Below are 19,891 nucleotides of genomic sequence, written 5' to 3'. Positions count from 1 at the left end.
TGAATTGCAAGGACATCTTCTCACTTTGAACCTCAAGACTGTGCTCCAGGATTCAAAAGATGCATACATAAATATCCCAATTGTCTCAAGATATGCAACTAATATTTAATTAGTTTGTTTTGTATTATGTGTTATTACGTAGGAATGTTGAAATGTGTCTGACAGTGTGTTATTTCCACAAATGGGGGGGGGGCTATTTTTGGGGCTATTTTTCTGTGTTTTATGTTTAATGTCTTATTCCTTACAACCCAGTGGAGGATTCTCATACATTTTATGCCTTTTAACAGACCAGGCTATTATGTAGTCCAATGTTTAGAATTAGATAAATTTATAACCACATTTCGTTGTTCCACCTGGCACTCTGCCAACTTCCCTACCCTTTTAAAAATGTGCTAAAACTCACTTTACCAAGGAGAAGCTGATAAGATACATGAAGGTGCAAAGACATTTCTCTCATGAAGTGCCCAAACCTGTGACAGCTGTGGTGAGTGCCAGGCAACATGGTTGATATGAAAGCCCTAAGTGGATTCACCAGGGATTGCCACTCCTGTGACACCAGGCCGGTGTGAGACCACAGAAGAGCTACCTTTACACCTGAGAACACAAAAAATGGCGGGGGACAAAGCAAATTGCATTTTTCAGTCATTAGTGGACCTTCCTGCTAAATGTAAAGCATACGCCACTATTGAGAAAACATTTCTTCCAAGGTACTAGAATGCCACAAGTAACTGAGCAACAAAATATTAATTTTACATGATATCCTATGTCCAACTATGTGCACTGTTACACCATTATATTTCTATGCAAATATCCTTAAGAAGCATGACATCCAAGTCCCTTTCAGGTTCCCATGGACACACGCATCTGGGACGGAGAATAGCAGGTTAATATTTACCACCTTAAATTGTGCGGAGAAAAGGATTGCAAAGTAGCCACCTTTGCAATCTTATCTCCGAAGGGGGGAACTGTAACAGGAACCCCCCACCCCAATCATTCTGTTTGTACAAACTTCACACACACACACACTCACACACTGCATACGCCACATTTGTTATAAATTCATAGAAAATCAACCATACATCGGATTGCACTGTTCCATTTTTATTTTACTCCATATGACAAGAACTATCAAAGGGGGGGTGGCTTGGTTCTGGTCAGCCATAATCCCTTCACCATCTCAGCACATCCACAGGAGCCCTGCCCAGTTGCTATGCCAACCCTGATGATCCCAGACAGAAGACCATCAAGATCACAAAGAACTTGCATATGGGAGTGGATTCAGCATGGACTGAAACAAAGGACAATGATCAGATCTTCCCTCTGGGGGCAGGAAACTGCAAACTCCCCTTTGTCTCCTGGAAGTGACTCATGGGCAGGGGGAAAGGAAGAACCAGCCAGGTGACAGGACACTCAGGTTACCACCACCAACTCCTCCCTCAACCCCTCCTTTCTGTAATGTAGGCATGATGTTTCTGGGGGTGGGCTTGACCTAGAGGAGGGGAATTTCAAAAGTTTTTATAAGACCTAGCACACTATTTTTCTGGGTCTTTTCCTCTCTCCTGCAAGTGAGGGGAACACCCTGTTGCATCAGCTCAATAAAGGCCAAGCCTACAGGCTGCTGTTTTGCTCCAAGTTATCCTGGTTGGTGTCTTTGTTTTGTCCAAGGGAGCCCTCGGATTTTTCCGGTAACACCACCAAGGCCCCAAAATCAGCTGGCTCTCAGCCCATCATCACTCACCCCAGCACTCCAGATTCTCCCCTCCCTATCTAACATTATATTATATCTGCTATTATACTTGTGAGACATGACCTTCATTTCTTTAAAGACCTGTCTATACAACTTTATATACAAATACCAGAACTTCACATGCACTCCATGCATTTAAGACTGATTTCCCATTATCTGAGTTCATTGATGGGAAGGAAAGTGAACTCTGAGAGAAATACGTCAAACACTCCATACATCTAAATGTTTTCTTCTCCCCTTTGAGAATCTGTAGAGGTTTCTTAAGCATCCCATTCTAACTGATGCACCGCTCTGGGACTTCCAGGTGGTCGCATCAGAGTTCAGTCGCCTGCCATGCACCCTCTGCAGCAGATCAGGTCCTGTGGTCAACTGGTCCCCAACCATTTGCCCCTCCCTCACCTGTCTTTGCTCTCCGGCCAGACCAGGTTTCTGGAGCAAGGCTGGCAGACCCTTTTACCTTTTCAGAAACAGGACGAAACAGAACTGGTAAGGCTGCCACCACTCCCTTGTCCCAGGGTTACCTTAAGCCACAGCTCAAGGGAGACGGCTGTGTTTCTTCGTTACCGGTTAACCCCAAACTACAAGTTGCTTCCACAAGCTTGCAGGCAGAAATTCTTTAGTAAGGCACAACCAAGAAGCTAGGCATTGGATTTAGCTATTTTCCCGGATAGGCACACACAATACAAGTGAATGTTTCTTGCTTAAAATTTATTTTAAAACATAAAGAACATGCTAAAAAGCAGGCACATCTTTTGGTAGAGAGAAAAGAAAGACGTTGCAAAATATAGCTAGCTAATACTCACTTCTACACTCTAAGGCAAAGATAGGAGAGTTCAGAGTCCTTCAGAAATCCGCATTCAGAGGTCTTAGAAAACCTTCATCACAAAAGAACGGCTGCTTAGGTGGAACATCAGCAGCCGGGCGATTTTGTGGATTGCAGAGCGCGCCTTCCCAGCCATTCTCAAGATCTTTTATCCCTAATTTGCACGTGGAATCAGATCCCCCAGGACAATCACCACTCTTGGTTACATTTGAATTCTCCAATGACCAGCTTGTGGGTTAATAATTTTAACTTCTGACAGCTGGGCCAATTAAGACTCCAGAGCCTAGATCAAAGTTGTTTCCTCCCTTTCTTGGAGCTTATGCAAATGCACCTCCTTTGGGCAATTAACAGGGAGATAACATCACCGGCTGGATATACATAACTTCCCTCACAGGTGTCAACCCTTCACATTATCCAGAGAATTCCTCTCCCATAGTAAACCTTTCACGCCCTTGGAGCCAACGGGTCTACGGGTTAAAGCAACAGGACCTAGTTCCCATAATTCTTGCTGGTTTCCAACAAGGCCTCACTCTCCGCTTGACCAAAGTACTAACTTTACTACAGGTGCCATGGGGGTGGGAGAGAGAGTGTGGGTATAGCTCCCCCATAAGGCTCTGGGGTTACTGGAACATTGGAGCACCCTGCCTAAAGTGGAAAGCTATAAAAATGTTGGGTGTTAACAAGAACTTGACTATGGGCCAGACGAGGAAAACACCCTCAACCAAAGTAGAGAAGGAGAAACAAGAGGAGAAAGAAAGAAAAAAATGACTTGATGGAGATTCTTGCTTTCAGAGTGAAATCAGCTTATGCAAAAGCAAATAAACTACCAGGAGTTTGATTGATTTTATGAAACTCAAGATCAAGAACTCCAAACACACTACCAGAAAAACTGATTACAATGCTCAAAATTGCTGAAGAAAAGAACCAGCTATAAGTTTCTGGCTGATGCGCTCAAGAAGAATTCAATTCCCTTTAGTTGGGAATTTTTTTATGTACATAGGGAAGAAACAAAGATGGCAAGGGCCAATAAAAACAGAGGCATTCTAGAGGAAATATATTTTAAAAAAGAGCTGGGAGACGAGCTGGAGGAGGGAGATAGCTGATAAGGGGAAAGGGGACTTAAAACTGTTTAAAGGATTCAATGATGGATTTAAAATTGTTTTCATTGAATGTGAATGGTTTGAACAACAAAACCAAATGAAATAAAATTACACATATTTTCACAAGGAAACAACAACAAAAATGATTCTTGGTAAATAAAGGACTAGGACAGGAATTCATATAAAACAAAGAAAAGAGGGGTGGTACTATATATGAATTCCAAACTGGACTCTAAACAGATCTTTAGAGGTGAAGAATTATTGCAGTGAAAGTGATGGTGAAGGAGAAAAAAATATTATTGGTAGGAGCTGACGCACCTAATGAGGAAAAAGAAAAATTTCTTCCAACTATTGGATGAAAGTATGTCTGAGGTTTATGTTGGAAATATAATTATTATGGGCAATTTTAATGGAGTAGTATCACTGGACTAAGACAGAACACTGCAGAAAGGTATCTCAAAAGAAGGCAAAATACCAAATAGTTTTTTTTGTAATTAATTATGTAATTAGGAAGAATTTATAGAGAGTTTGGTAAATGTATAAGGATTTGTTGGAAAAGAAAACATCTTTGTGGCTTTCAGCCAACCAGATGAATTATAACTAGGGAGAAAATTACTTTACTTAGGGTGATGCTCCTGAAGAAACCATTTCTTTTAGGGATAACTGGGTTAAATGTTCCATGAAGACAGATGAACGACAGCAGCAAAAGTACTTTATGCACAAAAATGGCAAAATCAAGAGATAGCTACACTTGATCAAGAGAGCGTCAGTTAAAAGTGATGGAATATGTCAAATTGGCAAATTTAACTATGAAAATAAGAGATCAAGACAGACATTAAGGAGGAGTAGAAACCTTTTGTTGAATATTTAAAGAATTTTTGTAAACATGTACAAACACAAGTAGGAGCTGAATGGAAAACAACAGTTGAAAACTTGCTGGAGTGTGGAAAAGGTAAGGTGTAAATATCTGAAATATGCAGCAATTTAAAAATTCTATGGGGAAACCATGGAGAGGAAGTCAAGTATGAAATAAATGTGTATCTGGAAAGTATGTAGCAATTTGTAAATAAATTCCATATAAAAACAAATTGCATATAAAATTATATACATATAAGGTAATAGAAGAAGTTCCCACACTCCTTCCATTCGAATCATTTCTGCTTTTTCAGTTTGTTGGTAGATTCTTGGGTTTCAACTCTTAAAGCTTCTCCTCCTTGTGAGTCCATTGATGTTTTGTAAGAACATCAGGATTGAAGAGCTATCTACACTCCATATAAGTAAGTGGTTTTCGCTCTGTGAGTTCAATGGTGTTTGCTAAGGTGTCCACTTCTATTGAAGCTCTTTCCAAACTCCATGCATTTAAATGGTTTCTCCCCTGTGTGAGTCCGTTGATGCTTTCTAAGCGTTCCACTCTCAGTGAAGCTCTTTCCACACTCCATGCATTTAAATGGTTTCTCACCTGTGAGTGCGTTGATGAATTCTAAGGTTTCCACTAGTAGTGAAGCTCTTTCCACACTCCATGCATTTAAATGGTTTCTCACCTGTGAGTGCGTTGATGAATTCTAAGGTTTCCACTAGTAGTGAAGCTCTTTCCACATTCCATGCATTTAAATGGTTTCTCCCCTGTGTGACTCCGTTAATGAATTCTAAGGTCTCCACTCTGACTGAAGCTCTTTCCACACTCCATGCACTTAAATGGTTTCTCCCCTGTGTGACTCCGCTGATGAATTCTAAGGTGCCCACTCCGACTGAAGCTCTTTCCACACTCCATGCATTCAAATGGTTTGTCCCCCGTGTGACTCCGTTGATGAATTCTAAGGTATCCACTCTGAGTGAAGCTCTTTCCACATTCCATGCATTTAAATGATTTCTCCCCTGTGTGACTCCGTTGATGAATTCTAAGGTTTCCACTCTGACTGAAGCTCTTTCCACACTCCATGCATTCAAATGATTTCTCCCCTGTGTGAGTCCGTTGATGAATTCTAAGGTTTCCACTCTGACTGAAGCTCTTTCCACATTCCATGCACTTAAATGGTTTCTCCCCTGTGTGACTCCGTTGATGAATTCTAAGGTGTCCACTCCCACTGAAGCTCTTTCCACACTCCATGCATTTAAATGGTTTCTCCCCAGTGTGACTCCGTTGATGAATTCTAAGGTCTCCACTCTGACTGAAGCTCTTTCCACACTCCATGCATTCAAATGGTTTCTCCCCCGTGTGAGTCCGTTGATGAATTCTAAGGTCTCCACTCTGACTGAAGCTCTTTCCACACTCCATGCATTCAAATGGTTTCTCCCCCGTGTGAGTCCGTTGATGAATTCTAAGGTGTCCACTCCCACTGAAGCTCTTTCCACACTCCATGCACTTAAATGGTTTCTCCCCCGTGTGAGTCCGTTGATGAATTCTAAGATTTCCACTCTCAGTGAAGCTCTTTCCACACTCCATGCATTCAAATGATTTCTCCCCCGTGTGAGTCCGTTGATGAATTCTAAGGTGTCCACTCCGACTGAAGCTCTTTCCACACTCCATGCATTTAAATGGTTTCTCCCCTGTGTGACTCCATTGATGAATTCTAAGGTTTCCACTCTGACTGAAGCTCTTTCCACATTCCATGCACTTAAATGGTTTCTCCCCTGTGTGACTCCGTTGATGAATTCTAAGGTGTCCACTCCCACTGAAGCTCTTTCCACACTCCATGCATTTAAATGGTTTCTCCCCAGTGTGACTCCGTTGATGAATTCTAAGGTCTCCACTCTGACTGAAGCTCTTTCCACACTCCATGCACTTAAATGGTTTCTCCCCGGTGTGACTCCGCTGATGAATTCTAAGGTGCCCACTCCGACTGAAGCTCTTTCCACACTCCATGCATTCAAATGGTTTGTCCCCCGTGTGACTCCGTTGATGAATTCTAAGGTATCCACTCTGAGTGAAACTCTTTCCACATTCCATGCATTCAAATGGTTTCTCCCCTGTGTGACTCCGTTGATGAATTCTAAGGTGTCCACTCTGACTGAAGCTCTTTCCACATTCCATGCATTTAAATGATTTCTCCCCTGTGTGACTCCGTTGATGAATTCTAAGGTTTCCACTCTGACTGAAGCTCTTTCCACACTCCATGCATTTAAATGATTTCTCCCCTGTGTGACTCCGTTGATGAATTCTAAGGTCTCCACTCCGACTGAAGCTCTTTCCACACTCCATGCATTCAAATGGTTTCTCCCCTGTGTGACTCCATTGATGAATTCTAAGGTGTCCACTCTGACTGAAGCTCTTTCCACACTCCATGCATTCAAATGGTTTCTCCCCTGTGTGACTCCATTGATGAATTCTAAGGTTTCCACTCTGACTGAAGCTCTTTCCACATTCCATGCACTTAAATGGTTTCTCCCCCGTGTGACTCCATTGATGAATTCTAAGTTTTCCACGCTCAGTGAAGCTCTTTCCACACTCCATGCATTTAAATGGTTTCTCCCCCGTGTGAGTCCGTTGATGAATTCTAAGGTATCCACTCTGAGTGAAACTCTTTCCACATTCCATGCATTCAAATGGTTTCTCCCCCGTGTGAGTCCGTTGATGTTTTCCAAGTGTTCCACTGTCAGTGAAACTCTTCCCACACTCCATACTTTCAAAGTGTTTCTCCTCTCTCTTTTCACAATCCATGAATTTATATGGTTTCTTTGTTATTCCCATTGGACATGGCCCTCCAGAATTTTGACTGCCTTCTCCATTGTCTTCTTTCAACAAGGAGGAGCGGGGGGAAAGGAAACCTAGGAAGAGAACAAAGGAATATTACACACATCAATTAGCACCTGCTCTTATTTTGACATCTCGTACATTCTTTCCTGTCCTCCATATGAAATTTTTCGGAAAGACAGGTGAAATAATGTTAAATAATGGTAATGCATCATCAGCCTTTCCTAACCTTTAATTAAGCATTAATGAAGCAGCATTATCTTAGAATACAGTTTAACTGTGGGCTTTACATTTGATAAAAAATGGTTTATCACAGGAAAGGGAGCTGCTCTATGTTCCATGAAGCCAATATTCATCAGGGTCCTAAGTTCATCATGAAGTTCTTCATCCGCTGCACTATAATCCTCCACCCCTTGGGCCACATTTTGTCCCCTTCGACCTCTAGATGTTTATTACTCACCTGCACATTCCCTTTGGCCTCAGGAGGTCCATACTGACCATTTTGGGAGACCCATATATAAGTCTAGTGACAAGGCTTGGTGCTTGTGGCCGGTTGAAGGAGTGCTCAGTGGGACAATGTTCTTGGGGTTGGACCTCCATCTCTCAGCCTTGCATTCTTGAATGGAGAGAGCTGGAGATGCAGAAGGAAAGCAGCTGGAGCCTGACTGCTGGGAAGGCCAGATTGAGACACCCACCCCAATTATGATTTATAATAATTATATGCCACCGGGTCTCGCACCCGCCTCCTGACACTGGCTTATCTTAGCGGAGATTCCCTGTCCAGGCCTCTCTCACTGTTCTTCCTCCTTTGCCGTGGGTGGCCAAGGGCTTCTGGATATTCTAGCTCTGCTCCAACTGGGAATTATTTATTAAATTGTTATACCTCTCTTCATCTGAATATCACAAGATAAAAATATGTGTTACACTGAAAAAGGTGAGTATTAAAGGTGAATAACACTGGCCAGAGTGGTGCATGCTCTGGTCATCTCCCGCTTGGACTACTGCAATGCGCTCTACGTGGGGCTACCTTTGAAGGTGACTCGGAAACTACAACTAATCCAGAATGCGGCAGCTAGACTGGTGACTGGCAGCGGCCGCCAATACCATATAACACCGGTCTTGAAAGACCTACATTGGCTCCCAGTACGTTTCCGAGCACAATTCAAAGTGTTGGTGCTGACCTTTAAAGCCCTAAACGGCCTTGGTCCAGTATACCTGAAGGAGCGTCTCCACCCCCATCATTATGCCCGAACGCTGAGGTCCAGCGCCGAGGGCCTTCTGGCGGTTCCCTCATTGCGAGAAGCAAAGCTACAGGGAACCAGGCAGAGGGCCTTCTCGGTAGTGGTGCCCGCCCTGTGGAACGCCCTTCCAGCAGATGTCAAAGCGATAAACTACCTGACATTCAGAAGACATCTTAAGGCAGCCCTGTTCAGGGAAGTTTTTAACGTGTGATATTTTACTGTATTTTTGGTTTCTATGGAAGCCACCCAGAGTGGCTGGGGAGGCCCAGCCAGATGGGCGGGGTATAAATAATAAATTATAATTATAATTATAATTATGATTGTTGGAAAGAAAAGAAAGAAGAAGGAAACCCGTGGTGTGTCCTCCTGAATGTAAAATAATAATAATAATAATAATAATAATAATAATAATAATAATAATAATAATAATAATAATAATGTGTAAAGAAGAAACCAATCTTCAAATCAGTTTCATATTCCCTGGCTGTATTTCTCAGCCATGATTGTGACTCAGAATCTTAGCCACACTTTATTCTAGAATATCAACTGGATCTCTTTGTAATAGGAGCCAGACATCCCTGGGATTCCATCCAGACATTCCTTTAGTGTGGGCAGCAGCAGCAGAGGAAGGAAGGAATTAACATTGGGGGCAAACCACTTCCTTCAGAAGGTCTTCCCCAGCGGCCAGCAGGGTTGATAAACTGCTCAGTGTGGACACCTTGGCTTTATAGTGTTAGGGTCTGGATACCAATCATAATCCCTTGGAAATGTCTCAAGAACCCTTAAGATCCTGTTCCACCAACTCCCAAGTAACACTGCGCCCTAGAGGAACCTTCTGTGCTGAGTTGAGGCATCTCTTGTGGAGTTTGGAACTGACAAGGTTAAAACTCCATGGTGTCCTGTATCTGGATCTGGGAGGAGCTGGGAGGAGCTCGATGCAGAGAAGTGCGTCACAGGATGTTGTTCTGACGCTCTTCAGATCTGTCTCTGCAACGGACAGAGAAGCAGCTCAGCTTAGAAGCTGCTGTGAGTGTGCTTTTGGAAAGCAGAGAGAAACGGCCGAAGTTTCCGATGGTGTCTGATGGATTTATTACTCTGTAAATAAAGCTACTGGAGATAAGAACGGACTGTCTTTGGACTTGATTTATCCCTTTATCTCACACGGAAGCAGGACCGCTGCTACTCTGCATTTCTTTGGCCAGGTCAGCAGAGCCTACGCCGAGGAAGCGCTGCCTGGACCCAAAGATTTATTTCCGCAAAGGTTATGGAAGTTCCGTGTTTCCTGACAAGTGTGAGAAGGAAGACTGCCAGCTTTGAGTTGCTGTGATCTCCTGCCAGGAAGGGCAGTGAGGAATGCTGGTGATCGGAGCCAAGAGCCAAGAGAGACGGCTGCTTCGGAGGACCAGCTGGCTGGCAGAGTGAGTACGTTTGAAGCCCCGGGGGGAGGAGATGGCTGCTGCTCAGGCACAGCAGGGCCATGAGAGCTTCAATATCCCCTTTGAAAGGCTCAATGGAGCCAATTGGGAGGACTGGTCCAAACAGATGTATTTGGCTGGAAGGAAAGCAGCTGTGGGAATGCACGCAGGCCGATCCAGTCGTGGCCGGGCCCAATGCAGCAGCTGCAGATGTGGAGAGGGCTGCAGCGGCGGCAAAGAAAGACAAGAAGGCCATGTCCCATGTGGTGATGGCGATTGAAGCGTCGCAGCTCCCTCATATTGATGGCTTACTTACCTGTCATCAGATTTGGTCTGCTCTGACTAGAATACATCAGAGGACCACAGCTGGGGCAAAGATCCAAGTGATACGTTCTCTGTTTGAGAAGAGGCTGTCCCCAGGGGAGCCGATAAGGCATCACATTGCTCAGATGCTATCTTCAGTAAGCTGCGTCAGCTCAATGTGCCCTTCCCAGATGAACTTAAGGCTTATACGCTTTTAAGCTCTTTGGACAGGAGTTATGAGAACTTGGTTCTAATGATGGAAACGATGCCGCCGCAGGATCTTACGATCGAATATATTAGCGGACACTTGATTGACATAGAATCAAAGCGGCAGAGGGCTGTGAAAGAGGGCGCAGGCTGCACCCCAAGAAGGAGTGGGGGGGCAGCAGCCAGGAGTGGTGAGGACTGTGTGAGAGCCTTTGTTTCCAAGAGATGCTATCGGTGTGGTAGCAACACACACTTGGTCCGCAATTGTCCACTAGAGGCGCAGGATGGTGCCAAGGACACCGGCCGGCGTGGAACGTCAACAAAGCAAGTTCCCAGAGCCAGACGTGGGAAAGCTGCAGGCCGGGAGAAAAACAAAGACAAGGCGTCTTTTCACCTCACAGCTGCGATGGTGTCTCTGGGAAAAGACAAAAGTCTCAGTCGAGGGGAGGCTGCAACCATGGCAACCAGGAAGGACACTTGCAGAAGCCCCGGTGTGGGTGCGAGCAGCGCCATGGCAACTTTGGAAGACAGCCAGAGAGGCACTTTATCTTTCGTGGTGGACTCAGGTGCTACTCACAATCTCGTGAATTCACGGGAGCTCCTGAGAAACTGCAAGACAGTTAAAACTGAACGTTATGTTCACTTAGCGGATGGGTCTCGGAGACCACTGACTGAATCTGGGTCTTTATAATGTTCTTTTCTAGATTGTGAGGTGCAAGCTTTTTTTGTTCCAGAGCTTGCCCACTCTCTTTTGAGTGTGTCAGCATTAATGGCTATTGGATTCGATGTTTTGTTCTCTAACAATTTGTGTTCCTTTTACAGGGATGGGAAGAAGATCTACAGTGTTGAGAGGAAAGACAGGCTGTTTCTGGTGGGGATGCCTATTGAAAATGGGGTTGGTGGAAAAATGGGACTGGTGGAAAATGGGGCTAGTGGAGAGTCCATTGAAGATGCACAAGTGCAGTGTGCAAACATCCCACCACACAATGATTGTATTCACATGTGGCACAGGAAATTTGGACACGCGGGGTGGTCGCTTGTGAGAAAAGCCACAGAGAACACAATTGGGTGTAGGTTCAAGGCATGTGGCAGATACCTAGATTGTCAAGCCTGTAAGCAATCGAAGGTCACAACATGCACATACCCCAGGTCAGAGAGGAGAACCAGCAAACCCTTTGAGTTGGTGCATGCAGATTTATCAGGTCCCATGCCAACACTTTCTTTAGCTGGGTCTAAATGGATTCTGGTTCTGATTGACGATTTTTCTAGACATACTTGGTTTTTCTCACTGAGACAGAAGTCAGAAGCAGCTGCACTGATCAGAGATTGGATCACAGCGGTAGAGCTCTGGTTCTCTACCAGGGTGATTTCCTTTCAATCTGATCGCGGGGGGGAGTTCACAGGTTCTGCGCTGCAATCGTTTTTCAGGCAGAAGGGTATCAGTCATCGATTGACGGCCCCCTGCTCTCCGCAACAGAATGGGGTTGCAGAGAGAAAATTTCGCACACTACAGGAATCTGCAAACGCAATGCTGGCAGATTCAGGGTTGCCACAGCGCTTTTGGGCTGAAAGTTATAAGACAGCATGCTTTCTGCAGAATCGGGTGTACAATTCCAGTGTAGGCAACACACCGTTTTTCTTGTTGCATCAGAAGAAGCCGAAGGTGCACTACTTCCACGTTTTTGGATGTCAGGCTTGGGTTCTCATTCCAAAGGCCATGCACAGAAAGGGTGAGCCAAGGTCTAGGAAGATGATCTTTGTAGGCTATGAGCCGGGTTCAAAGGCGTGGCGTTTCGCATACCCTACTGGCAACCAGTCTAAGCTGCTCATTAGTGGCAGTGCTGAGTTTTGCGAGCAGAGTGGGTGGAAACGTCTTCACAGGAACCCGGATGTTCTGTCAGACTCAGATGAGGAGGAGGACGAGGCTGAACCTGTTGCTGAGGTGCACGGTCCACAGCCACAGAGTCCAGAGTCGGGTTCTCCAAGGGAGAGGCTCCGTATCTCTCCAAAAGGGAGTCCCAGGACCCCTCCACAGGTTTCTGTCAAGTCTGAGCCAAGGAGTGAGCCATCCTCACCAGCAGAACCAGCTGTACGCCCGAAATGGCGCAGCAGGTCAGAGGAGGAGGTTTCTGACACGGGATAGTAGGGCTGATCCAGGTGAATCAGGTGCAGTTCCAGAGTTCATGCTGAGGAGATCAGCAAAATCAATGAAAGGAAAGCCACCTGAAAGGTATGAAGCCACTAGTGTTTGGGTTGGTGTGGCTAGGTGTGAACCTGAATCCTTTGAGGATGTTCAGAAGTTGCCTCAGGAAGAAGCTAGCAAATGGCATGAGGTGATGCAGAAGGAGATGAACTCAATGGAGTCTCTTGGTGTGTTCTCACTCACACAGCTACCGGCTAACCAGCGAGCTGTTAGCTGCAGATGGGTTTACTGACTTAAACCCACAGAAGCGGGAGAACCACAGTATAAAGCGAGATTAGTGGCCCGAGGATTCACACAGAAAAAGGGTGTCCACTTCACAGAGGTCTATTCGCCGACCTTGAGAGCAGAGACTCTGAGAACGCTTTTAGCGATAGCAGCACAGAGAGGTTGGAAGGTGAACCATTTTGATGTAGATGTCGCCTACCTGAACTCAGGTCTCCAGGAGGAGTTGTACATGCTTCCTCCTCCAGGGTTTGAAGTCAGTGAGCCAGGCGTCGTGTGGCGGTTGCACAAATCCATCTATGGATTACGCCAATCTGCCAGGAATTGGAAGATGTGTCTACATGAAGCCTTAGAAAAGCTAGGTTTTAAGAGATCTCTTGCAGACAGTTGTCTTTACATTAGAGATTCAGGCTTGAAACAGCAAGTGGTGCAGGTGTTTGTTGATGATTTGTTGATCATGGCACAGACAGGTGAACAGGTGGAGAAGTTTGCTAAAGAGCTTAGAAAACGGTTCAAGCTGAAGCAGCTTGGAGATGTCAAGTCTTACCTAGGCGTCCAGATAGCGAGGACTGAGGATGGAAGCTTCTTGCTTTGCCAGAAAGGTAAGATTGAACAGTTGCTTGAGAAGTTCAGGATGAGTGATTGTGCAGGAGTGAGAAGTCCTATGGAGACTAGTTTTGTGAAGGACAGCCAGCAAGTAGAACGCGCTGAGTTCGAAAATACTGAAGTGTTTCAGTCAGCCCTAGGGAGTTTGTTGTACTTGTCTCAGTGGAGCAGACCAGACATAGCATTTGCTGTCAATCTGCTCAGTAGAGAGGCTTCAAGTCCTAGCATACAAGCCTGGAATGGCATCAAGAGAGTTCTGAGGTATTTGCAGGAAACCAAAGACTTTTGTCTTAGGTTGCCAGCACAAGGAGAAGTCAAACTGACTTGCTTTGTGGATTCGGATTGGGCTAATCTTGAGGACCGCAAATCAGTGTCAGGCTTAGGGGTGAAGTTTGGGGTCTCAATAGTGGGGTGGAGGTCCCGGAAGCAAAGTCTCATAGCGCTTTCATCTACTGAAGCTGAGTTCAGTGTGCTATCAGAGGTTTGCAGAGCTGGAGTTCTATGTGTGTTTGGTCGAGGAAATCTGTGGAGAGAATTGTCTGCCCGTTGTGGTGCATGAAGACAATCAACCATGTCTCAAATTGGCTGAGACAGGGCAGTTCAAGGCGAGGACCAAACATTTGGACATACGTTTCCGGAATGTATGTCAGAGCGTTCGTGAGGGGCTAGTTGCTCTGAAATACTGTCCCTCAACCAAGAACCTCGCTGATGGTTTCACAAAACCTTAACCTTCCAGAAGCACGAGGAGTTCTGTGAGGGTCTGTGTATGGGGAAAGCATTGTTGGCTATTGTCTCCAGATGCAGGACAAGAGGGGGTGTGGAGTTTGGAACTGACAAGGTTAAAACTCCGTGGTGTCCTGCATCTGGATCTGGGAGGAGCTGGGAGGAGCTCGATGCAGAGAAGTGCGTCACAGGATGTTGTTCTGACGCTCTTCAGATCTGTCTCTGCAACGGACAGAGAAGCAGCTCAGCTTAGAAGCTGCTGTGAGTGTGCTTTTGGAAAGCACAGAGAAACGGCCGAAGTTTCCGATGGTGTCTGATGGATTTATTACTCTGTAAATAAAGCTACTGGAGATAAGAACGGACTGTCTTTGGACTTGATTTATCCCTTTATCTCACACGGAAGCAGGACCGCTGCTACTCTGCATTTCTTTGGCCAGGTCAGCAGAGCCTACGCCGAGGAAGCGCTGCCTGGACCCAAAGATTTATTTCCGCAAATCTCTGGTCCTCCAGTTGTGGTTGGACTCAAAGTACCACCTGCCCAAGCAAGGATGGCCCATGGCCAGGGAGGATGGGAGTCTTATCTGGGGGGACACACTTTCCCCTTTCCCCCCCCTCCTCTGAAAATGCGGAATGGGGGAGGTGGGGCACATTGACGCAAGGGGGACATTGACACACCAATAATATTTCAATATCAAGAGATGATATTTGTGTCGCGACATCACCCAAATGTGCCTATGCAGGTGTGAGTAGAAGAGTTGCGACTGCGCTGGCCGCCAGTTAGCCATTGGCGTTTGAAGAGAGTAGGTGTGTTTTTAGCACGACCATCTAAAAATTATGTGAAATGTAAAAGTGTTCCAACACTTTTTTACGTCATTTAGTTAAGATTTAAAAATACCAAAGGTAAGTTATTCCACTCAGTAATCAGGATTACAGGTGATTTTCAAATAAGTTCAGTGGCTTTATTAACAATTGTTAGAATTTGGAAAATGTCCATTGGCGCACTTTGATACACTAAGGGTTAGCGCCTCCAGTAATGGCTGAATTCCTCTGATCGGGAGGAACTTGCTTTGTGGAAATCTGGGTCTGGCCGCCACAGCGAAGGCGGAGACCCACTAAAAATCACGGGCGGGAGAAGCCTGTGAACGTGGGATTCGGCTGGCACCTTTTGCGCCTCCTCCACTCACGGGGAAACCTGTTTTCGGGGATCTGGAGCGACGGGTGAGTGGCGCGGTGCTTCGAATTGACTGCTTCTTTCACGGAGTGAAGCCGCATTGCTATTGCTGGAGAGCGCTGACTTTTTCCTGTGGACAATTTGATTCTAAAACAATTACCCGTGAGTAGAACGGAAAATTGGATCTTTAAACGTCTTAATTTGGCACCGAAACGGGGAGGTTTCAAAAAGGAAGTCCGCCTCCCCTTTTTGTAAATAGACTGAAGCATAGAGGCTGCAAGTCTTGGAAAGCCTTCCGTAAAGGATTAAACTTCCATCGGTTAAAATCACTAAACCCCCCTTGGAAGCAGGAGAAGAGGGGGGAAATTTTGGATCGTGTAAGCCTGCAGGAGAGAGTGAAGAAAGTCAAATTACCACCGCTCTGAACCTGGAAACGGTCTGCTAGTAAGACCGACGTTTTGGAATTGCCCATTGAATCTGAATAGATCGTTCGTTGACAGCTAGTTAAATAAGAGAAATACATTGTTTCCATTGTCTCCCTCTGCGTTTAAAAAGGAGTAAAAGTAACTGAAAATTGAAACTAACTTTATTGTTTGAACTGTGCTTAAAAGGATTGATACAAATCGAAATTGTTTCCCTCTAGAAGAAGCTTTTGAAATTGTTACATGAGTTGAGCTGGGGGGATCTCCAGCTGCAAGATAAAAAACTGTGAGAATCTGGGACTGACCTTGGATTGTTAAGAATGTTGACAGAAGAAGCCTTAGTGGTTGCATTATGTAAGATAAATGACTCACTGGAACAGCTCCACAAGAAGACGGATGTGATGACTATAAAAATTGATAACTTGGGACAAAAAGTGACTAATTTTGGACAAAAAGCGAACATTAATACAGAAACTATTCAGGAATCGATACAGGGATCTACTTTGACATGGCAAATTGTAGAGAAGGCGGGGGAGAAAGTTGTTGTTGTTGAACCTAAAATAGCACAAGTGGACAGGGAGAGAGCCCCAGCCTTACAGATGTAATTTGATGACTATAAGTTGATGCCTTTTATGATTGAATTTAGGGAAAGTCAGATTTTGAGGATTGGAGCCCCGCTTGGACTGGAGAAGGAAAGTTGGATAGATCCCTTCATGCAGGGATTTATTGACCTCTGGGACCTGGACTTGAGTTTTCCATTTTGGAGTTGACAAAAGAGTTTTCCATTTTGGAGTTGCTTCGCAAAACGAATTTCCTACGGGCTTGCTTCGCAAGACGAAAATGTCTTGCGAGTTCCTGCGGGGTTTTTTTCCTCCCCCCCCCTTTTTCTAAGCCGCTAAGCCACTTATCCACTAAACCACTAATAGCGCTAATCCGCTAAGCCGTCAATGGGCTTGCTTCGCAAGACGAAAAAACCGCAAGACAAAGAGACTCACGGAGCGGATTCTTTTCGTCTTGCGAGGCACCACTGTAATGTAAAATTAATGAGTGTTAGGAAAATGTTGGAATGAAATTATATGGCTTTAGTAGAAATGTTATAAGGAATTAAGCATAAATACGTATTTTAGTATTAATGGAAAATAAGGTTAAAATATGTTGAGATAACTATATGACAGAAAATAGAGAAAGATGGAAAGGACTTGCTGAAATAATTTATAGAAATGGGAGGTGAGAGGAAGTCGATGAAACAAGGGAATGAAAGAGAGGGTATTGAGATGGTATGATGTGTATTCTTTTTGAATTGTTTTTGTTGTTGTTTTGTTTAATGTGTTAATGTCGTGTTGTGTATTGTTTATATATTGTATTGTTTTGTTTTTTCTTTCTTTTGTTTTTCTTTTTTTTCTTTTCTTCTCTCTTTTTTGTAAGGTTTAAAAGTAATAAATATTATTTTAAAAAAAAAGATTTAAAAATACCAAAGGTAAGTTATTCCACTCAGTAATCAGGATTACAGGTGATTTTCAAATAAGTTCAGTGGCTTTATTAACAATTGTTAGATTTTTGAAAATGTCCGTTGGGGCACTTTGATACACTAAGACATTGGGACGCATTGATATGTATAAAAGTGCCCCGCTTAGTGTACAATAAACTCTAAACTCATTAAATTTGAAAAGAAAAAACCTGTTGTTTACTACGTGGCCAAAGTCATTTCTAAATATAATATGATTTCAAGGATGTTGTTTTGCGGTTGCCAAAACCAAATTTCCCAAAGGGAACATCATCTCTTTATACTTTTTCTATTGACTTATGTGGATATAATGTGTAACAGAAGCTAAGTGTTAAGTACCGTATTTTTCGCCCCATAGGACTGTCACGGCTAAAATGGCCGCTGTTTCTTTAATGCGAATAAAGCTGGGTCAGCATGACTCAGCGGTCTGCACCAAGTTGTATATATAAGTGAGAAATGTTCGTTTGTTGCTGAGGCTGGTGTTTGGGTTAGTTGGTTGGTTGGTTGGTGCTGGTGTGTATAGTTATTCAGTCGTGTTTTGCACAAAGACTTTTAAGAATAAAACTCTGCAAGAATATTCTTGTGGACTCTTTTTGTGCCGACGAGGAGACTGAGGAGACAAAGGGAGGTCAGAACCCTTTCCTTCTTTTTTTTTGCTTTTTACAAACACTGACAGGTTATGGGCCCAGTGTTTCTGAGCATCTGCAGAGTGCAAAATGACTGACAGCATCTCAGCAGGGAGCTGGTGAGTCCTGGTGGTGTACGAAGCCAGTGGCTGTGCGTTGGAGCAGTTGGTGGCAAGCTGTAACTGTCTGCAGCGACGCTGGAGCGGCTAGGATCTGAGGATCAGGAAAGCACTCAGTGTCGGCTACTGGAACAGTTTGAACTGCTAGAGGACCACAGTAGGCGACTCACAGAGCGGCTACACCAGTTGCAGAGCTAGGCGGGACCTGAGGGTCAACAGAGGCAGCAGCTAGAAGCCGGTGAGTGCCAGGCAGGACCATCCAGTTGGACTCTAAAGAGAGAGTCAGGAGAGATTGCTGGAGGCCCCACAGAAGGGGCTCAGCAAGCACCAGCAGAGATGGCAGATTTCCAGCCTTCCCAAGTTGTAAATATTGGTGGAGGCATCCCTTTTGAACTTCTCTCAGAAAGCAACTGGCTGAGTTGGTCAATTAATATGCAGCAGTTGTTAAGGAGAGATGGACTATGGGACTGTGTTGAAACTGAGGTTTTGAGACGGGACTCTGCTGAGAAAAAACGGCTGGATGAAAGGGCCCGTGCCCAAATTATGCTGTGTTTGAGCAACTCTCAGTTATTGCATGTAGCAAATGCCAGCACAGCGTTTGAGTGCTGGAATTTATTAAGGGCAATGCATGTCAGAGAAACTGCCGGAACTATCATTTCTCTGACCAGGCTGTTCAGGACTGTTATGAAGGAAGGTGAGTTTGGCAACTCATCTTCAAACGCTGAAATCTCTGTTTCTTCAACTACAGCAGAGAGGTAAGCGTTATGATGAGACTGACCAAACCTACATTATCCTTTCAAGTTTGCCTGAAAGCTGGTTGCCCGCGATTAACAGCATGGAGAGTATGCGTCCCCAAGATCTGACCCTTGAGTATGTGGTTGGCAGATTGACCGAAGAAGCAGAAAGAAGATCAGATAGACAGGCTGAACTCCAAGAGCGGAGGAGTTACAGTCGAGGGGGTCAGCAGCAGAATCTGCCAATGGAGCAACGCCAAGGTTTGGACTTGGCCATGGCGGTGAGGAGGTGCTATAGATGCAACCAACCCGGGCATCTCCAACGTCAATGCAGGGCAAGACTTCCAGGAGACGACGTGGAGCAGAGACAGCAATCGAGGCAGAAACGTAAGCAGAAGGGGTTCTCTTCAGGGAAGAAGAACACACGTTGACAAAACTGGATTTATGTATATAATGTATGTATGCATTGTTTCTGTTGGGGTTTTTCGCATTTAAGAAACAGAAGGGGTGTCACGGCTAAAATGGCCGCTGTTTCTTTAATGCGAATAAAGCTGGGTCAGCATGAAATGTTAGTTTGTTGCTGAGGCTGGTGTTTGGGTTAGTTGGTTGGTTGGTTGGTGCTGGTGTGTATAGTTATTCAGTCGTGTTTTGCACAAAGACTTTTAAGAATAAAACTCTGCAAGAATATTCTCGTGGACTCTTTTTGTGCCGACAAGGAGACTGAGGAGACAAAGGGAGGTCAGAACCCTTTCCTTCTTTCTTTCTTTCTTCTTCTTCTTTTTTTTTTTTTTTTTTTTTTTTTGCTTTTTACAAACACTGACAAGGACGCACTTTTCCCCCTCCAAAAATGAAGGGGAAATGTGTGTGCGTCCTATGGGGCAAATGCAGGCTTTCGCTGAAGCCTGGACAGCGAGAAGGGTCGCTCTCGCTCTCCAGGCATCACGCAGATCTCCGCAAGACGTAGGAGGAACCCGCGCTGGGCTCCCACGGCTTGCGGAGAGTTGCCTGTATGCTGAAGCCTGGGCATATCCCCG

General features: G+C 44.8%; 1 protein-coding gene across 1 annotated transcript in view; it reads right to left on the bottom strand.

Moving 5' to 3' along the window:
• Positions 1-4,436: 4,436 nt before the first annotated feature.
• The window catches only part of LOC308579715 (uncharacterized protein), a gene marked incomplete at its 3' end in the record, with an annotated part of 192,928 nt that continues 177,473 nt past the window's right edge, over positions 4,437-19,891 (bottom strand). Inside the window, exons 2-3 of the mRNA XM_081180647.1 lie at positions 5,519-7,435; positions 4,437-4,477 (exon numbers count right to left, since the gene is read on the bottom strand). Of these exons, the coding sequence (XP_081036773.1) occupies positions 4,437-4,477; positions 5,519-7,358 (1,881 nt within the window). The 5' untranslated portion in view covers positions 7,359-7,435. The remainder of the gene's footprint in view (positions 4,478-5,518; positions 7,436-19,891) is intronic.

This window comes from Podarcis bocagei, assembly GCF_964188305.1.
Source record: "Podarcis bocagei genome assembly, chromosome: 2".
In the NCBI taxonomy this organism is placed as follows: domain Eukaryota; kingdom Metazoa; phylum Chordata; class Lepidosauria; order Squamata; family Lacertidae; genus Podarcis; species Podarcis bocagei.
This window is presented reverse-complemented; position numbering and strand designations above follow the sequence as displayed.